General features: G+C 38.5%; 1 protein-coding gene across 1 annotated transcript in view; it reads left to right on the top strand.

Annotated features, from left to right (window-relative positions):
* Nucleotides 1–20,031, top strand: part of LOC146324947 (metabotropic glutamate receptor 4-like) — a 257,298-nt gene that overhangs the window by 161,789 nt on the left and 75,478 nt on the right. Inside the window, exon 3 of the mRNA XM_084720616.1 lies at nucleotides 15,966–16,182. Coding sequence (XP_084576742.1) covers nucleotides 15,966–16,182 — 217 coding nt within the window. The remainder of the gene's footprint in view (nucleotides 1–15,965; nucleotides 16,183–20,031) is intronic.

Genomic DNA, 20,031 nt, shown 5'->3' with positions numbered 1-20,031 from the left:
AACAATTTAGACATTTCTAGCAACACAGTCTTATTTAATCCTGTGTCATGAATGACACTTTTAAATCTACCTCTGAGGCTCATTATCTTAACTGCAGGGACAACAGTAACATGACAAAAATATAGGAATCATGAAAAACGAGAAACAAACAGTAATACATCATTGTTAATGAGAAACCACCAACTGCATTTCAATTTTTGCACTTTTGGTCTCAAAAATTAAACTTAAAAAAGGCTAATATTCCTGGTGGACATTAATTAAAGCCTACAGCACAGAAAATAAGTCCTTCTTATTTAAAAAAAACTTTCAACTGCAGCCAGAATCATTACTTTAGACAAAAGTGAAAACTAGGGTTGTATGCAATCAGTCAACTACCTGCACTAACAGCTGGATGACCCAGATGTTGTAATCCAGCAAGGTGGAAAACAGAGCTGCAACAATTAATCACATAATCGATTACTAATCAATGACTCAAATAATTGCCACTAGTCTATTAATTAGTTTGAGTCATTTTTTAAGACAAAAAAAAAGATTCTAGCTCATGACATCATCTTGGACTTTGGGAAACGCTGATCGAGGTTTTTCACCATTTTAGGGACCAAACAACAATTTATCAATAGATAAAAGAGAAAATAATTGACAGATTAACTGATAATTAAAATAATCATTACAGGAAAGACTTGAAAAACAGGTCCAAACATGTGGAGCACATAGACGTATGTCCAGATAACATGTTTGTTTTTCTCAGTTAATTGATTACTTAATCCTCTCACAATGTTGTCATTTGAAAAACAGGCCCAATCAACAGATTAATCAACAAATAAAATAAGCAGTCCTAGTGGAAAGTGGAGAGTGGGGCAGACAGAATCTCTTAAAAATGGTGGTTTGGCAGTATTTGATGTAAATGAAAATAAAGTTATATTTAGGCTGTGTCAGAATTAACTGGCATATACTCAGTCAACTGGAGCAACTTCTGAACCACATTCAGCACAGGCATGTGGACGTTAACCTGCAAGGAGAGCAGGCTGCTGCTGCTGACGTTAACCACACTGTGTGGCAGGTTATGGTAACTGATGTCATATGACATTGTTTACCAGCTGTCATATGTAAGAAATGTTTTACTTGCACCCTAACAACACATTTCAGCTGCATTTAAAGTATGATTTGGTTAGTGAAGAATGTGATCTATGGCTTCAATGGCTCCTTTTATCAGACTACTAGTCTTACTTAAAACTTAGATAATAACTTCCTTAAATCGACAGGGGAAACATGTAGTGATGCTTTGAGCACCACAAGCTGAGAGGTTTCTTGTTCCATTATTTTGGAGAGAAGACAGACAGTTGTTATCCCCAAAACTCTGCAACTCACATCAAAAACAAAAATATCGATGAATAAGTAACACTACAGGCTGGTGGGGAAAATATGTAAAATTTGATTCTGGGGTGAACTGTCCCTTTAAGCAAATAGGGAAAGCTTTCTGCTTTACTTCTTACCATTATGTTGTGGTTTCTAAAACATTTCCACTGACTCCCACAGAGTTTAGTCTGACACAAGATTCATCAAAGTCTTGATAAATAAGACCGTTATTTAACAAACAGCATGTATGAACATCTGCCATTTCGCGAACCCTGTAAACATGCCTGTCACACTTATGGATCCAAGCAGTATAAGTGCCAAGGAGACGGAAGCAGAGAGCCATATTTTTAGCGTTTCTTGGTATATTTATGAAACACATAATGAGGCTGCCACTATGATAGCTGCTCTATTGAGTTTGGATGAGATGAGCTACTGTATGCACAGGAAATATGTTTTTTGCGTCAGTAGAACAGTGGAGATGCGGTTAAGTATTTGGCCGTTCGTTGGTGAATCATGCCTCTGTTTGTTTCTGCTGCTCCTGTGTGGTTCTTATGAACTGAGACTGAGAATGAGAGAAACCCCATAAACTGTGGTGACGTGAATAGTACATGGTTAAGCTTCCTCAGGGATGGCTTTTACAAAACAGTATGGAAAAATGTTTGTGCTCTTCGTCATTTCAAATACATGTTAACAAATATGTTTCTATTCTTACATATTTTCTATATTTGTATTTTTATTTATAATACAATATGCTGTCAGAGGTAGGCAGGAATTATACCACAGCCAGATGGACAGTGCTGTTGATGCCCCAGAGGGTGGCTATAATGCCCCTTCTAAATCAACTACCCTCCTGGCTAGTTTGATATGCCCTGTTCTCAACTGGCTGTTGTACCCATAGAGCTAATATGTGACATTTCCGAATTAAAATGTCTAAAAAAGTTCAGGCATATGTTGTATATTTTGTTGAGCTGTGTATTTACATTATCTCGTGTTTCCATTGACGTTGAAATGCAGAGAAATCTGTAATTTATTCAAGGTAATGTGCATTTCTTGCTAGCCATTGCTAGCTAGCTGCTATAACTTACAGGAAAACATGGGATATGTCTGAGAGGACGTTAGAAAACTTGATAACATTAGTTAACTGTTAACATTATATGATAAACAAGCAGCTGTACAGTGTAAGTATGAATACACGTTTTGAAGTTTACCAGGATATTGCTGCACAGTCTTTGCTAACTACCAACATAAACATAAACATACACACAGTACGTAGAGTTTATAACTTGCCATGAGATCTGACAGGTTGCTTCTTTACCAGCACCAAAGGGGAGGTAATTAACTGGGTAGTAACCTTGGTAACAAAAAAACCCCAAAAAAACAGACATATACTGATGCTGAATGGACAAGAAGACTGTGGACATATGACACCTTTTATCTTGTGTTTATAGACCGATGTGTTTTTGCGAGACAGAATTATTAATACGTCACATTTCTTATAGGGAGTTTGGTGAAATATTTTTCCCTGAGAGTGCAGGAAGCCTCCGTTTAATTCAAACTGCTAATACGGCATGTACATTTTTTAATGTTTTGTCACCACTAGGCTACAGAAACACAATAAAGTTGTCTGATGTTCACTGTGGTTACGAATTGGTTTGATTAATGGTTTACAGTTTAATCATGCCTGTTTGTATTGATTGCTGACAGCAGCTGATCAGACTAATTATCAGCTAATTGTACTGAAACTGTTTTATCTTCATACAGTGCAATTATCACTTATTGTTAATGCACCATTGGTTTCGGCCTTGGTGCTCTACATTGTGGCTGCTACGCCCAAATAAATTTGTATTTGTCAAAGGCCACAGTGGCCTTGCCCTAAAAATTACTTAATTCCAGGCCTGTCAGTGCATGTGATAAAATGATTTTGGGGTGATTGAAACCCTCAATCATTTAATATCTTCACTCAAAAGTGTTTTTTTTGTGTGTATCTAAGGTTGTTTCTGAAATCACGCCCTCATTCACTATCCATATATATCAGACACTCAATATTTTGTCTAAAGTCAGTAGAAAATACATTTTTTGGACACTAATCCCTCGTCGTTTTGCATCACCACTGACACAAGGTGTTGTTTTGCATGACATGTGATGTTTGTGCGCTAAATGTGAAAAACTGGTCACCATGCCGTGGACATTTTTACTCATTTTACTGGTTAAATGCAGTGCACCTGGTAGCAAACAAGGAGTGATTTCTGACACAGCATGATTCTCATAGACACATATTTTCATGCACACACAACATCCACATTTTTCAAGCATATCGCTGTCAAGCTGTCAAGCTGTCAGTGGACTTTCACTGAAGCTGGGAGCAGAGCCAAAGTGCTTTAACACAGCTCTTAATGTCTCCGTTTTGCTTGCATCCATTGAGAACAATAAACGCATTTGTTGACAGTAATGTCTGACATTTTCTGTCTGTCTGGGGCTTTAGAGTCTCCTGAATCTGTATATAACTGAATTTTATTAAGAACACAAAAGTTGAGGGATCTATTCTGCTAATGCTGTGCTGCTACAGTCAGCTGAACCTGCTGACTGCTGACCATAGTCATGCTACGGTTACCTTTCTGCAGAGGAGTCATGGAGGAAAAAAAAACATATTCTGTGCTCTTGATTTCATAATTTGTCCTCTCAAATAACTAATCCGAGCTCTGACGTTAATAATTCATGCTCATGAATTACTTATCTGTGCTCTCAATTTAACATTGTCTCACTCTCAACAAGAAAGTCACTCCTTTCTTGTTTGTTGAGTTTAGCCTCTTTCACTTTGTTCAACAGTTTCACAGTTTGTAACAAGTAGATTAATAAATCTTACCTGCTATGGTCACATTTCACTGAAAACATACAATACACACACTTTTTCAAATCTAGACAACTTGTTAGTAAACATATATTTTTAATATGATCTGCTTAGTGTCTTGGCCCCTGTTCTCAAGCTTCAGGGTTTCCCATTTCACACGTCAATATGACTTACATGATCGTACTTGTGTTTTAAAACTGTAGTGCAGAACTTTTGTTTCCCCTTTCTGGCAGTCAGATTAATTACACAGACACTGTCGACACAGGGTTATAACATATGCCTTCATAGTTCAAAGATAATAATCCATTATTAAAGGTAGAGTAAATGCGGTAGCTATACAGCCTGATACAAATATTTTATAAATACCAGCCTCGGTTGGTTCTTTTTTTTTTTTTTTCCAGCGCTCTTCAACGAGGAAAAGCTACAGTATTGGTTATCCACGTTTGTCCTGGCTGATTGCTTTCTCACAGCTGCAACGAATAATCAATTAATTGATTAGTTGTCAACCATTAAATTAATCGCTAACTATTTGGACAGTCAATTTATTGATCTGAGTCATTTCTAAGAAAAAAAATCAGGTTGGTTTCTGGTTTCTTTATGCCTCTATGACAGTAAACTGAATATCCTTCGATTGTGGACAAAACAACACATTTGCGGACGTCACCTTGAGCTCTGGGAAACACTGACCAATCTTTTTTCACCATTCTCTGATGTTTTATGGATCAAACAACTAAGCGACTAATTAAAAACTGATTGACAGATGAATTGATAATGAAATAATCATTATTTGCAGCTGTACTCTGACCACTGAGTTTCTTTCTTATGACCCTTCTTAGGTTTCTCCCCCTTTTATCTTTGGAAACCAATCATCACTGCTGGCACACCAGCAGGAAATGTCTGATACCAGATTTAAAAACTCTGATATGCTGTGAAATACAGAGATTTACCTCGCAAAGATTGACTTAATCAACACTGTGCAAACTCGTTTGGCGAGGGCTTGAATGTTCTGGACATTCAATTAAATGTTGAAGTCCTGCACTCCAGCTTTAACTGTTTTGTGAATAATCTGAATCGTACGGCATGGAACAATCCAAGTGGCTTTGTCTGTAACGTGAGATTAAATGGAGAGCACACTGTACCGTTCTGTTGATTGGACTATTTTTAGCTTGGCACAGTGGCTGCCCTGCACCCAATTAAAGGGAAGTTTAAACAGGAAGTGTAAAGAGCAAAGCAGAATAAATAAACTGCTAAAAAAGAATAAACACGCAATAAATAGAGTAAATAAACATTAGCATTTAATGACTATCAAAAAGTAATTACTAATTTTTTAAGTATTTGATCAGGATTTTACGTGGCAGTGACAGAACCTGTGTAGTGAGATAACAATCTGTTGCTGCTAGATGTAATCCAGCCCTAATCAGCGAGTAAAGCTTGGACATTTCATGCCAAGTTGACACTTTTTTTTTTTAAATCAGTAATTGCATTACAGTAATCGTTGCTGGATGTATACTTCATTCAGTCCTTATCTGACACACTGTAACAGTGCTGAAATGACGAAATCCAAGAGCATAAATGAACAAAACTGTGTGCTATTTGTGGCTCGTATTGTTGGGATGTCACAGCTCAGTGAAAAATCAGCTCAGCCTCCTGATCCCCCCTTAGAGATAAAACTTTACATTACGAAGGATGTGGCAGGTCAAAGGAAATACTGCTCCTTGAAAACAACTCTAAAGGAGCTATTCATAGAGGCAATAATATTATTGTTAACAGGGAATGTTGGAAAACATGAATGGCGATACCTTGCAGAAAAGCGGATCAGAGTTGATCGTTGGCCCAAGCGTCTGTGTGGAGCTTGCATTGTTCACTTTAGTCTCACCATATTGATCTCAGCAACAATGGGTTGAAAGATCTCACCGTGCTTTATGACTCAGCAGATTGGTTCTGCAGTTAGTCACAGCGTCGAGCCAAGCTGTAGAGAAAGCAACCTTTTCGACTTGGCAGAAGCGAGGTGTCTTAATGACAATAACACTGAAACTGTTGAGTAGCTGAATATAAGAAAGCACATAAAAAATTCTCGACAACACAATGGTCTGATCAATCAGTGTGCCAGGAGGAGCATTGTTTAACAAAACCTACACCGCGGGGATTCACTGACTGGAGGCTTCACCTTGGATAACTTCCAGTGTTATATTCAGCTGCTTCATGCTTCTTAATTGAATGGTGAGCAGCACAGTGTGCCTGAAGGTGCTGGCGAGAGGCAGCCATTTGGATCTGTGGGGCTCCTGTGAGACTAAACCGTATCCACATTTGCCTCTAACTGAACATGAAAACCAGGTGTAAAAGTATCCCATAAATTAGAAGCTACGGCGCCATTATTGGGGTAAATTGAGCAATTTCCCTCAAGGATACTGGATAAATGCCCCTCTTACTGTTGCACTGCACGTTTACCACACGAAATTTATAAGAATATTTGAAACAAGGGCCTTGTGCCAGAAGTCACTGACAAAGAAATCTGGTCCTATTTTTGTTCAGATCCATTATTTATTATTTTGTCAGTGCCTACTGATTTCTGGGATTCACCAAGTTTTCTTATTTTTGCTCTTCTCTAAGGTAAGAGAATTTTTTATAAGTGGTTGAGAGACAAGTCTTACCAAGATAAGAAAAAAACATCCTGTCCTCACTGTCCACTAATTTTTATCCTATGCAAGAAAATGCAAGTTTAAAAAAAAATTTATATTTATTATTTAGTAGGATTTTGATATAATTACTTATCACTTATATTTACAATATCTTTAGTTATTTAATAGTCAAAAAGAGTGTTTCATCTATATATTTCACCTCATAAGTTCCATATTTGACAAGTCTACCCACATATTTTTCCTGCTTTACAAAATTGCTGTTTCATCTATTTTAGATCACCATTTAAATATTCAACAGTGTTATTTATTAAATTCTAAATAACACTTTAATATTTTAAATAAAAGTGTAAAAAGAAATATATAACTTTTCTTTAAGCTCTGATCAGATTTTGCTGGTTAAAAACATTTGGTGAATCAGGAGTTGTCTTCTGTTATTTTTTCTCTTAACAGGAAAATAAGAGAAAATATGGGAGACAACTGAGGAGAATGTTGCTGTATAGTTCTAGTTATAGTTCTTGGTGTATCATTATGGATCCAATGCTGTGGATGTATTGGTACGTGAATGGAGATTTTTCTAATGTAACCCAAATCCCATAAAATAATGCAGTTATCTAATGATTCTTTGGAAGCAAGTCAAACTTACAACTAGCTAGTTAGCCAGACATGCTAATATTGCATCTTGCACTGCACACTACATGTTTAAATGAATATATTGAATTGAACACGGTGGTTTGACCTGTCTGACATTTCTGCTGGTGATAAACTAGTTTTGGATAAACTTCAGTCTGTGGCCCAACAGGTAAAGAAGTCTCTAAGCTAACATTAGTTAAAGTGTTATTAATGATTTGAAAGCATATACAATACGGATGTAAGATGAATGAGATATAGGACTACACAATTTGAAATAACATCATGAAAATAGAAAACATTTAACATGTCTCTGCCAAGTTTTCTACCTGGAAGTTATTGTTAACAAACATGATTGGTTCTATAGAGAAATCCAAACCTTGACCGAGCTGCTGTGCCTAATTACGGTTGCTGATCTCTGATTGGCTGATCAGTGTTCAGGGGAGGGGTCTAGTGAACTCTCAGTTGTCATCCTCGAGCAATTCATGGTTTTAGCGGAATCTAATGTGCTGAAAACATCACATATCACAGCCACTGCTGTTGTTATTTTACTTCATAATAATTTTAAATGAAATACCAACATGTCACACGCAGCAACAGCAGTCCTGAGTAACTGTCAGCAAGACGCATGAGTTAATTTATGCAAAACTTTTTCTTTCTGTTTTCACAGATTAAAAATATACTGGTAACTTATTTGCAGGAAGTATTTACTGAAACATTTCCAGGGCCTGACGAAAGCTTTTGATTTTTCTTTCCCAGCAAACAGTACAGATGTATAATATTTCTGTACAGTTCTAATGAGCATCATTACTCCTGCATTGATGCAGTGCCAAATGAGCTCATTGAATTTTTAAAAAGGCACAGTTATTTAAAGCAAGTGATTTGAACATTAAATCTGCATCAAAAATCTGCTTGAGACTCACATCACAGCAATTAAGCATATTTCCCAAGCCCATTAGCAATTAAATGGATAGTTCTGGGGTGAGGGGGTGCAGATTAAAGCACGTCTACAAACTTGTTGGGGGGACACAATGTATTTGTACACTCTGTATGAAGTGCTGGGGTCACAAACAGCTCACATCAGAGGACAGGAAGCTCAGCTGCTTTAGTCCCAGCCTGAACAGATGGGAAGTGCACACAGCATCACTAAAATAAAGCCATGAGAACATTTTTGAACAACCTACTAAGATCTTTACCAGTGAGGCTGGCTGCGAGTACAGTGAGCCATCCTGAATTCACAGTTGCACAGTGCGGCTTTCATACATCGAGCCCCTGCCAAGATATTCTCTCCTTGCTTGTGTATGGCGCATTCGCTTTTCACAACCCATCACGTCTTTATTTTTTCCTCCCAATCCCTCTTTCTTTTGATTCTCTTGAGGGAGATCAGAGGAGGCCTTTGCTGGGGAATTTAATTTCTTGAGTCAATGCTAAGAAGTGACTGTGTTCTATTAGAGGAAGCACACTGCTCAGGACTATCGCTGTAGTCCAGTGAGCAAGAAATCTCGCCAACACAAACATGATAAGCTCTGCCTGTCCCGCTTCTTGACAGAATGCTGAAATTGTGTGATTGTTACAGCGGTGAAAATCCCTCAGGTGAAAAATACAACACTGGGGAGCTTCACTGCAGCTCCCACTTATTTGGCAAATATGGGACTCGACACGTCACGGCAGCACCACAATACATGACAGCAGAAAAATTAAAACACAAAAAATAGGGAGAGATTTAAAACCAGGGTCAAAACTTAAATATTATATTTGGTATCACAAGATTTCACTGGCAAATGGCACATTCTTTTAAATCTAATTTTCAATTACTAAGCCCAGTTAATGTTTGAATTCAGCAAGCAAACTTGCTATCAGCTAAAAGGCACAGACCTCACAGGTAGAGTCGTCTTCATGACATTATTATTATTAATCCAGCACCAACCTGCATGAGTGTGTGCATGATCAGCGAGCCTGCAGCTTGTCCGCAGCAAATCCCAAATACTACTGGACCAATCGGCTTGATTTTTATTGTGCACATTCATTACGATATCCTGAAGGACCCCTGTGATTCAGAAATTTTCAAAAAACCTTGAAAAACCTTTTTTTTTAATGGCTCAGTGCTTCAGCTGTGGCCACAGGCATTAAGTTTTCAAGTCATCCCATTCTTGTGAATATCTTAATAATGTCTTGAGGAAATTTCTTCAAACTTGGCCATAACTCTAGAATTCATGTGGTACTTACAACAAAATTATACACACATATCTTATGGGATAAAATGCTGAGGTGGTAACATTTTATATCCAAAATGTTGAAAGTCGACTTCACTGTGACATCATAATGGTCAGTCCTCTATCAGTCCTCTGTCTCCAAGTAACGACAGCATGATTCTCTCTAGAAATTATTCTTTGGAATCAGACGTGTAGTGATAATTTCCATTTTGCCAAAAAATACATTCAATACATTTTAGTCAATTTCTTCAAAGTTACAGGTCAATATAGTCGGAAGTTCCATTTTTAATTCCTTCAAAGTCTTCACTACATGCATTACATGAGTCGGGACAGACATGGATATAAACTGTAACTTTACTGGTGGGCAGAGACATACAACTGTGAGGCAGCAATTATCTTTTTTGATTGAGAAGTCAGCCGTCAATTGATGTATAAAACAGAGCACTCTTCTTCAGCCACTAGGGACTGCAAGTGATCAACACCTGCTTCAGTTTGTAATGTTGTTTCAGCTCGAAACAATGAATGTAGGGGTCATGTTAATGTTGGTGGAATCTTCACTGGTTGCATCTGGCATTTATGGTGTCATTGCAGTAGGTGCTTCACCATCTGTGGTCTGGTGGGGATCGTCTCATTTACTTTGTGTTTTACAAAGCCCGTTTTGAGAGGAGAGTTGCATTGGAAGGAGCCCCACACATCTTTATACACGTGCTAGCTCCATCACCTGCTATTTTATTCTGCAGATCATACAGTACTTACTTAACATATATGCACGTCTATCACTCTGACACAGAAATTGAGAAGTTAATTGTAGGTGCAAATGGGTAAAAAGCTAATTTTCACTGTGCTGCTATGTGCTAGAACATTGAAATAATCTAAAATGAGACATCATTAACACCCTCCAAACACCTTTGCACAACACTTGAAATTCAGTCTGCTACATCCCCTCTTATGACGTCAAAGCAGTGTGAAAAAAACAAAAAAGCGTTCACACTTTTATTGCTTCCAAGAGGGAGAGAAACACAGATGTAAGGGGAGAAAAGTTCTGCTTACCATTGTAGCATAAAGTGAGCAAACTTGGAGGTCAGGTGTATCTTAGCATGCTGCTAGCACCATGTGTTAAACCAGCAAGTCAGCTGACTGCTGCCAGTCCGCAGGGTGCAGATTCCACACATGCCACAGACCTTGTCAAGGTCTGTGTCTCTAAGTGCATCCCAGAGGAACACGTGCATGAAGCATGTCAGCCTCCAACGTCGATGTTATTCAGTGCTCACAGCTCATGGAGCAGAGCAATTTGCACAAGCTCACAACAAGATGAGCGGCGCAGAAATGCTGTGTGGACACGGCACACAGTGTGATGGCCTGGGACAAGTGAGCGCCGTCAGTCCGGTGGGCTGACATGCAACATGCACACGGCCCATTAGCGCGCACACACAGATTTCCCATTTCTGCCTTTTGTCTCCTTCTAAAGGGAATCGAGTTAATAAGGCTGCCTTTGACTGGCATGTTTGCCGTATCACAAGTCATTACCTATAAAGCCAAGCCTCCAGTGAAGCACAACCCTAAAATATTACAATAACATGACACAGGAGGACATCTTTTACATCCCTTCATTACATGAGGTGCACTCGCTGCCCCTTGTCCTGGCTTTACGCATTGGATCCCCGTGGCAAAAAGAACATCAGTGTTGAGTTACACGAGTTGTTCGGAGCTCTGAGGTCATGGGCACAGATTGAACAGCTGTGCTCCTCGCACAGGCTACAGCGACAGGCGGGAGGCACAGTAGTAGCGGGATCAGTGCAGCACTACAGCTGACTACATCAAAGGCCTCCGCTGTGTGAAGTGAGGGAGGGAGGAAGGGACGATATCACTTCCACAGCGGTCTGTCTGCACTTAGTCGAGCAAATATTGGTAAAGCACGACTGTTGGTGGGTAAAGTTTACTTTGATGTAGCATTGCTGGATGCGAGTACTGTAAGTGGGGAGATATAAAACCTGTTTCCTCCCAAACATACATTTTTTATTTTCAAATTAAAATTTCTAAACAGCAGATACTGTATAAAGTCACACAAGTTGCACTTTATTTTATTAAACTCTAGATGGCAATTAGAGACACATTACAGCAGAACTGTATTGCAAACTAAAGTGAAATCACATATTTTCTACTTCCTCTTTTAAAAATTATGTATTAAGCAGCTCTTCTAAGGAAAGGTCAACATTATAGAGGCAGAGGAAAGTTTTGTCTATGGGTGAATACATAGATTAGGTTTGTATAGTAGCAGCCAAAGAAACAGGTATGGTATTTCACTTTAGTTTACAGTACAGTTCTGTTGTAATATGTCCCAAATTACCCTCTAATAAAGTCTAATAAGGATCTAACTGTGGAAAACAATACAATTTAGCTTACCATACACTTCTGTTGTAATGTATCTCTAATTAACCTCTTAAAATGTCTAATAAGGGCCTAATAATGCCTGGTAAAGAACATAATATTTCTAGTTTTTGTCTAATTTAATACTGTATTACTTTAAGAAAAGTACAGCGTGTTACGTCTTATTGATATTCTATAAATTTAGACGCCATCAAAAACTGTTGTTCTAACAAACTACAGAATAGGATGGCTGCATGATATGGTAATTGCAATGTCAATATGACTCACAATTAGTGGGAATTGTCATTTCTGCATCACAATTTTCATTTTCACTGAAAAAAAAAACCCTATTAAAATCATGATGGTATGATATTTGTTGGGGTCTGTAGCAAACAAACATGTTTTCCTACATCTGGAGAAGGAGATTTGTCGGCCAGCACTACAGCGCCTCATTACAATGCTGTTTTCTCACACGTTTTTCCTTTATCAAAAAATAGCAGCTTGTGCTATTTGGATATTGCACTCTCCCACACTGCGATTTTGATAATATTTTTTGATTAATTGTGCAGCCCCTCCTCTAAAGTGTTTTTCAGTGTCATATTCAGCTCATCCCTCCATCCACACATCCCTGCATCTCTAGAGGGATGCTCAAAGGTGACAGCATTTGTCAAAATCCACAGGGCAACGCTGAGGTGCCATGACAAACAGTATTTGGAAAGGATGAGCAACATTTCATTCATGTGTCAGTCATCAGATGAAAAGGCACCGTCAAAGTCAACCATTTAGATCTCCCTTTGATCTCATTGGAAAAAAAACATGTCATTGCAATTCAAATTGTATTGAAAGGATTCAGAAAAACCAATATAACTTATAGAATTGACGGATACAGAGTGAGACTGGAATGAGTCCTTAAACAAGAGAAATGAGTCAGCATATATGCACCCACTGGTCCCTCTTCTCAAAGTCAGTGGGTTTTTTCAATGGGTTTTTGATTAGATGCCTGAAATAAGGTCTGTTGTTAAACACGAGCTTACCCGATAATTACATTTTGTTCTAGGACATAAAATCCATCTGTAAATTCACCACTCGTGAATTTTGAAGCTTTTATGTGTCCTCAAAAAAGAAGTTGCAAACAAATGGCTAAATGAGAATATAGAGGTTGTCAGGGGCATTAAATGTCATAATGCTGAACACTTAGTTTGTAGCCTAACTTTACTAAGCTCCAAAATTTGGTGGCCAAAATACATTTTATGTGGCCCAAAAGTAAACTTGTATAAAGACAATACGGAAAAGGCAATTTAAGGCAACTTAACACTGCCTTCTTTAACTGTGACACTTCTGTTGTCCACTTTTCCCATTAATGGTGTATTTAGAGCTGTAATTACTTAGAGCTTATCAATCGTTTATCAAATTCATCACCAATTATTTTGATAATTAATCGGTTTGAGTCATTTTTAAAGAAAAAAAGAGAAAGAAAAATTTGATTCCAGCTTCTTAATGTGAATATTTTCTGGTTACTTTGGTCCTCTATGACATTAAATAGAACATCTTTGGGTTGACATCCTGATCGACATTTGTCACCATTTTGTAACATTTTATGGACCAAAATGCTAATCGCTTACTCAAGAAAATAATCAACAGATTATTTGATGTTGACAATAACTGTTAGCTGCAGGTCTACTTCTGTTTTCTTGTTTGTAATGAAAAATGAGCTGTGGCACACGCTGCAGTATATCACATCCTTTGATGTGTCATATTCTGTCCTTTTGTGTTTCTGGTTCTTCTGTAAGTATCACACTAAGAGTCTGAATAATCTCAGTAAACCTACACTTATGTGAACCCGACACATCACTCGCTGGCCGATGATGAGTACTGTTCCCTGTTTTCAGCATAAAAGAATCTGGATGTTTGTGGAACATCAATTTTGTGCAACTTTTTGCGACCACGGGGCACTGGTCCATGATTAATGTTGAACACTGCTTTTACTTTGGCCACTTGCATTTACACTTCAAAAATCACAAAAATCATAAAAGTGGAGAAGATTATCTTCCCGAATAAAGCATATAAATCACAAACTTTTGTTCGCCACAGAGCTCAGACCTCAGAGCAACTTTCCATTTGAGGAATGGAAAGTTAATTATGATTTATAAAAACTAAACCAAACTGTCATCCTTATTTCTTTTGCTTTCCAACATCATGTCCTTTCATTTGTGTGTTGTTTTCAGTGTTTTGACTGTACAAACGATCTGTGATTTCTTGGAAGACCTTTATACAAGGCAGGAGTAGCTTAAGGACAAGCAGTCTACTTTAATACTGGCCTGGTTCTTGCACACCGAAAGATGTTCACCTACCCACTCACACACAGACTCTATTCTGGTTTAAAGCAGCTGCCACTCTGCCTTCTGCTGCCTGAATTTATCAGCCATGGGGAATCAGGACAAAAAAATTGCATCAGCATTAAAAGTGTGACCATATTTGAAGTTAAACCATGAAACACATTATTGAATGTCATAAAATCTGGTCAGTTAACTTCCTAACTGTGCGGCACAGAAGCCATAGGAAGATCACAGAAGCTGTGACAGCCATAAATCTGAAACAACTTGAGCAAGCAAAAGTTGAGATTACATCCCAACTAAGAGTTTCCTGCTAGAGGCGGCTTCTCAAAGGCTTCTGTTGTGAAACTAAGAACAGAGGGACTTAAACCTTTTATAACAGCGGCAAGTGAAGACAGGCAGAACTCTGAAAAATTCATTTGCCATCTATAGCTGCTTTTACTTCTTATAAATGTATTTTTTTAAACCAATTTATTAAAATAATATTCTGACATTGTTTAATAACAATCTCAAGATTATCTAAATCAGTTTAATAAGTTTGACTTCCTTGTCTGCCATCCTATCATATAATTCTCAAAATTCGACCTTCATATCTCATGTGATAGGTTGTGTGTGTGTGTGTGTGTGTGTGTGTGTTTGCGTGTGTGAGCTACTGTCAGTTCTGTCTGTACCTGCATACTACCAGACCCATCAGCCTTATATTTTTTTTGTGCACACTGATGACTGTATTCTCGAGGGCCTCTTGTGGTTGAGGTGATTCACAATCTTTGAAAAACCTTATAAACCTATTTTACTGATTGCGCTGTTTTATAATAATAATAATGTTTTAAATAAATAAAATGTTTTAAATATATAACACTGTTTACACTGAGAATTTTGGACTTCCTGTTTATCATTTCCTCATTAAGTTTATACAGTTAGATGAACCCATGACGCTTGGTTATAATACCATTACATTATTCTATGAATCTTAAAGAAAATTGTGACTATAATATACAAAAAAACACTTTTCACACGCTTCACAAAACTTCTCTGCTTGTTGTGTCTGACAGTTGTGGTGGCATTGCAGTAGGTGCTTCACCATCTGCTGCCTGGCCGAGATCTGCGCTGATTGTTTCTGTTCTGGTAACACAACTACAGCCTTTCTTACTAACAATGGTTGCTTTGGGATTTCTGACAAGAACACTGGGTATTATTGCAGCACTGGAGACAGATCATCTTTTGCATATATGTTTTTCAACACCAAATAAATCTCACATTATGTTAGTGAGAATTGTGAATCCATGAACAGATTAGTGTTGCCTGACTGATGTGGAAAATACTTCTCAGAAAGTATCGTAGCTAAGCCTGTGATCATCAGGACTATTTAAAGCAACGGAGTGCCAACTGTAGAGGGTGAATAACAACCAAGGAGCAGTCAAGATTTCAGCAGATGTTAGGTGTCATATTATAATCATGAATTCGTACATGAAAAACTGCAAGCAACCTTCCCGCTGTATGGATAATTGATTTACACTTCAAGTGTATTATTCACAGTGTTAAACCGCGTCTCGCTCTTCTCCTTTTTCCTCCTCTCTCACAGATCCCTCAGGTGAGCTACGCCTCCACGGCTCCGGAGCTGAGTGATAACACCCGCTACGACTTCTTCTCCAGGGTGGTGCCCCCAGACACCTACCAGGCCCAGGCCATGGTGGACATCGTCAAGGCCATGCGCTGGAACTACGTCTCCACCGTAGCTTCTGAGGGAAACTATGGAGAAAGTGGCGTCGACGCGTTCATTCAAAAGTCTCGAGAGGACGGTGAGTCCTTCAACAAACATTCCTACCAGCATCCCAGAGTTCATTTAAACCGATGACTGTGAAAGTGGTTCTCGCTACGTGGATGTCATTTTGTGAACCACTGAAGGTGTTTCTCTGTGATTGGACAGGCAATTCAGACACTCAAATGCAAACTTATAACGTAAACAAACTGATTTATTTAGTGGTTCAGTGATTTACTTCATTACACTTTCTGCTACATTTGATGTAACTTTGAAAACAGCGTGGTGTGTTGTTATATGCTTATATTGTATGGAGAACCTTCACTTGCATTTGATGAGTTAGTAAGTCTCCATTTAAAAAACATGTTGTGGAAACTAGCCAGCAAACAGAAAGAGACGGCTGGTTCACTGGTGGGCTTGAGGGGGGCATCTGCCTTCCTTGGTGCCCCATTGTTCAAAGAAATGCCACGAAAATGCCCTCTCTAATGGCCCTATGATAGATAAAACATGAATTAGGCTGCCCTACATGCTAGAAAACAGTTAATAGTTCCCCTGTGTATTTTTATGGCGGTGTAGTTTTTGTACTTTAAGTCACATAATAAAACAACTTTATCTAAACCTGGAATTGGAACTGTTTCCCCATAAATATATCACGACTTTCAGCCCTACATCCCTACAACAACCTGAGTCCATCACTGTCTGTGGTAAAATAAAAGTCCAGTCCAAAAAAGTAAGTCCTGAGGTATCTTTCCTCTGTTGCTCAAGCACTAGACAGCTTGGAAAGACCTTTGATACTCACACTACTTAGAAGTGTTCTTTGCTTTTAAATGTTTGTTCCAGAGAGATGTAAATGTTTACTGCTACTTTATTTATTTATTTTTTTATAAAACAGAGACTGTTGAGTATGATTGATGCTAAAATCTTAATTATTTTTCCTGAAATGAGAATCAGGTTTATTGCAAAGTAGATTTTCGCATGTAAGTTATTTGTCTAGGTATATTGGTGCACAACAGCACACATAGTGTGAGGAAATATAAATAAAGATGAAACCAAGTACTGACTTCGTATCTGACTATATCTGACTTTGCACTCAGCTCCCAACTCTTATCTCTGGGGAATGCTTGTATCTGCTACACAAGTGCATACAGCAGATGCAATCGACGGGAGCTGAATTAGATTTCTAGATATTGAGAGGCAGTGACAGTGTGAAAGTGAGGCTGCAGACCTCGCCCCGAGCAACATAAGGACTTGGCATTACAGTGTTGGGACTACAGTCATTTTGGCGAAGGAAGCTGCCGGCACACGCTCAGTCTGACCCCTGACCCCCTCTGAAGCAGAATGTAATCACTACCGACATGTCCAGTACTCTCTGCGCCGCAGCGTCCCTTTCTTCCCTGCCAGCTCTTAGCTGCTGCCCGTCATCAGCCGTCCTGGAGAAGCACCAGCAGCAGATTACTACTGCAGAGGCCTCCAGACTGTCCAGCTCAGCTGCCTATTTGCCTGAGAGTCCTTGTAAAGGGGACTCAAATCCCAACACGACAATTCCACTATGATTTGAGCTTTTTCTTTTTTTTTTGGAGCACATTCTTTCATTTTCCCCCATACTTTTAAAGATACTGGTGTTTAATGCTAATTAAGGCTTAACCCTGCATATAAATTTAAATATTTGGGCATGAGCCTCAGCTCTTTAGAAGTCCCAAATTCCCATATAAAGAACAGACATGAAGAGTAGAAAATCTCTGGGTACTCACTGGTAGCAATAGCCTCTACAGTCATGTAGAGGTTGGAATCGTTTTTTAAATGAGCGGGAGGAAAGTGACTCTCAAATGAATCCCCGACAAACTGGTAGGTACCTTGTTGAAATCCAGACTGACAAAATGTTAGTTTAATTTACTTTATATTTGCATTTTAACTGTTCCAATCTTTGCTTTATGGAAATAAAATACAGTTTTATATAGAGGATTTGTTTGGATTTGAGAGGTGGAAATAATTGAGTAACAGCTGGTTGCTGTAATGCACTAGAATGAGACAACAATCTGGTGTAAAAAAAAAAAAAAAAAAGGTTTCAAAACATCAAAATAAGAAATTTATTAGATATGAAAAGTTTTGAAAAATGTATGTAGGCCTTAAAGGTTGTACTATACAATGCATTTTAGGGATAAACAAATGCAAACAAAAGCAGTTTTTTTGACATTGAAAACTTAATACAGTCAGCTCCACACAGATGTCTCTGGATCTGCTGCTCAAAATGTCTCACTTTGAGGCAGGTGAAGAATCCCTAAAGGTGCCTCAGTTCACTCCTCCCTACACTCACTCAGCCTTTCATTAAATCAAGCCCTAACTGAGTCATGAATGCTTAAAGCCCTGCGAACTTCTCCTTATTTCACCTGTTCCGTCTCTCACATTATTGCATTTAGTGATGTCATTTCACAGTTCAGCATGACTCCCGAGGTCAAACATGAATTATAAATTAGAAAAAGTAACGAGATGTCAGGACAAATATAAATTACAAGAAAAGGAGGCTGCTACTTTTGACTCTCAACACATCAGGTCAAACATTTGTCTTTACCAACATTTGATTCTAAAAGTTGTTTAGGAAACTTGAAGAAGCACAACCGAGGAAAGAATTAAACTTTTTAGCAAACTCTTGTTTTTGGAACACTTTCTTAAATTTCACTGTCACTTGATTTAGCCACCTGACAATAAAAGATGACAGCATATCAGCCAAAAACTGTCAACCACGCAGGCGAAATCATTGTTTAGAGACAAACACTGCGCTCTTTTCACTGCCTTTCAATTGTAAACAAGAATTTAGACAAGTATCTGTCAAGTCAGCCCCTCGGCAGCTCCCTTAAATCTGACGACTTTGAGTGATTTTCGCTAAACATTTACAAACGTCTGTTTTCTACATGCTGAAGTATTGTTTCAGTCCCATGTGTTCTCCTCCAATTCAGGCTTTGATTGATTATACAGGAGAGACACAGAGGACAAGCAGGCAGCTCTGTCAAAATCAAAGCCACAGGTATTTGGCTGCTAAATGGGTTCTGCAGTTGTCTGCTCACATAATAAAACAGCCAGATCAGAACTGGCCAAATGTTCTATCTCATTAAGCAGCCAAAGGCCATACTGAGCAGCAGTCTCGCCCACCTAATGTCAGACTGGGCCTGTTTTCACTCTGCGGCTTTGTGTGGAGGAAAACTGATTTCAGCTTTGAATGGCAAATTTGGCCATGTTGAAGCAGGATAAAAATAATGGAGATTCTGTGGCTTTATTGAACTAAATGGCACATTTATTTATTTTGTGAAAAACTAAATCATTGGTTTTGACTCACAGTTCTCGTTATCATATTTTGATTCATGCAATATGTGTGTGAGTGTGTGTGTGTGTGTGTGTGCGTGGGCATGAAACATAGTTAGCCACTTTTTAGTCACATTGGTAATTTGAGAACACACTACAGTACTTCATGTCTCCATCTGACATGAACTGAATCATGAGGCAACATAACTCAGTATGTTACTGAGGTTACAGGACTACTGCTGCGAGTTTTGGAAATCTGGTCGTTCAGCATTATTACATCACTCACAAAAGAGAGAGAGCAGAGACAGCTAAGGCTAGCTTAACACCCTCTTTGTGATAACACAGGACAAAAACAACCCAGACTGTGCAGGAACTGTCAATAACATCAGTCAACTAGGCCAACTAGCTTTCACTTTACAAGCAGAACTTCCACTGCAGTAAAGGGACAAATGTCTTAAATCATAGGTGATAAAGTGTTTGCTCTAAAAGTTTGTAAACTATGCAGCATGATGTCCATATAGCTTTCTTTTTCCCCTTCCTGGCAGAAAGGCGTTGGCAGGGCGCTGGGATGAAGCATCTGTGCCGTTGGAAA

The sequence above is a fragment of the Lutjanus erythropterus genome, chromosome 6 (assembly GCF_056507025.1).
Source record: "Lutjanus erythropterus isolate fLutEry1 chromosome 6, fLutEry1.hap2, whole genome shotgun sequence".
NCBI lineage: Eukaryota > Metazoa > Chordata > Actinopteri > Lutjaniformes > Lutjanidae > Lutjanus > Lutjanus erythropterus.
Note: the sequence above shows the minus strand (reverse complement) of the source record. Positions and strands in the feature narration are given on the sequence as shown.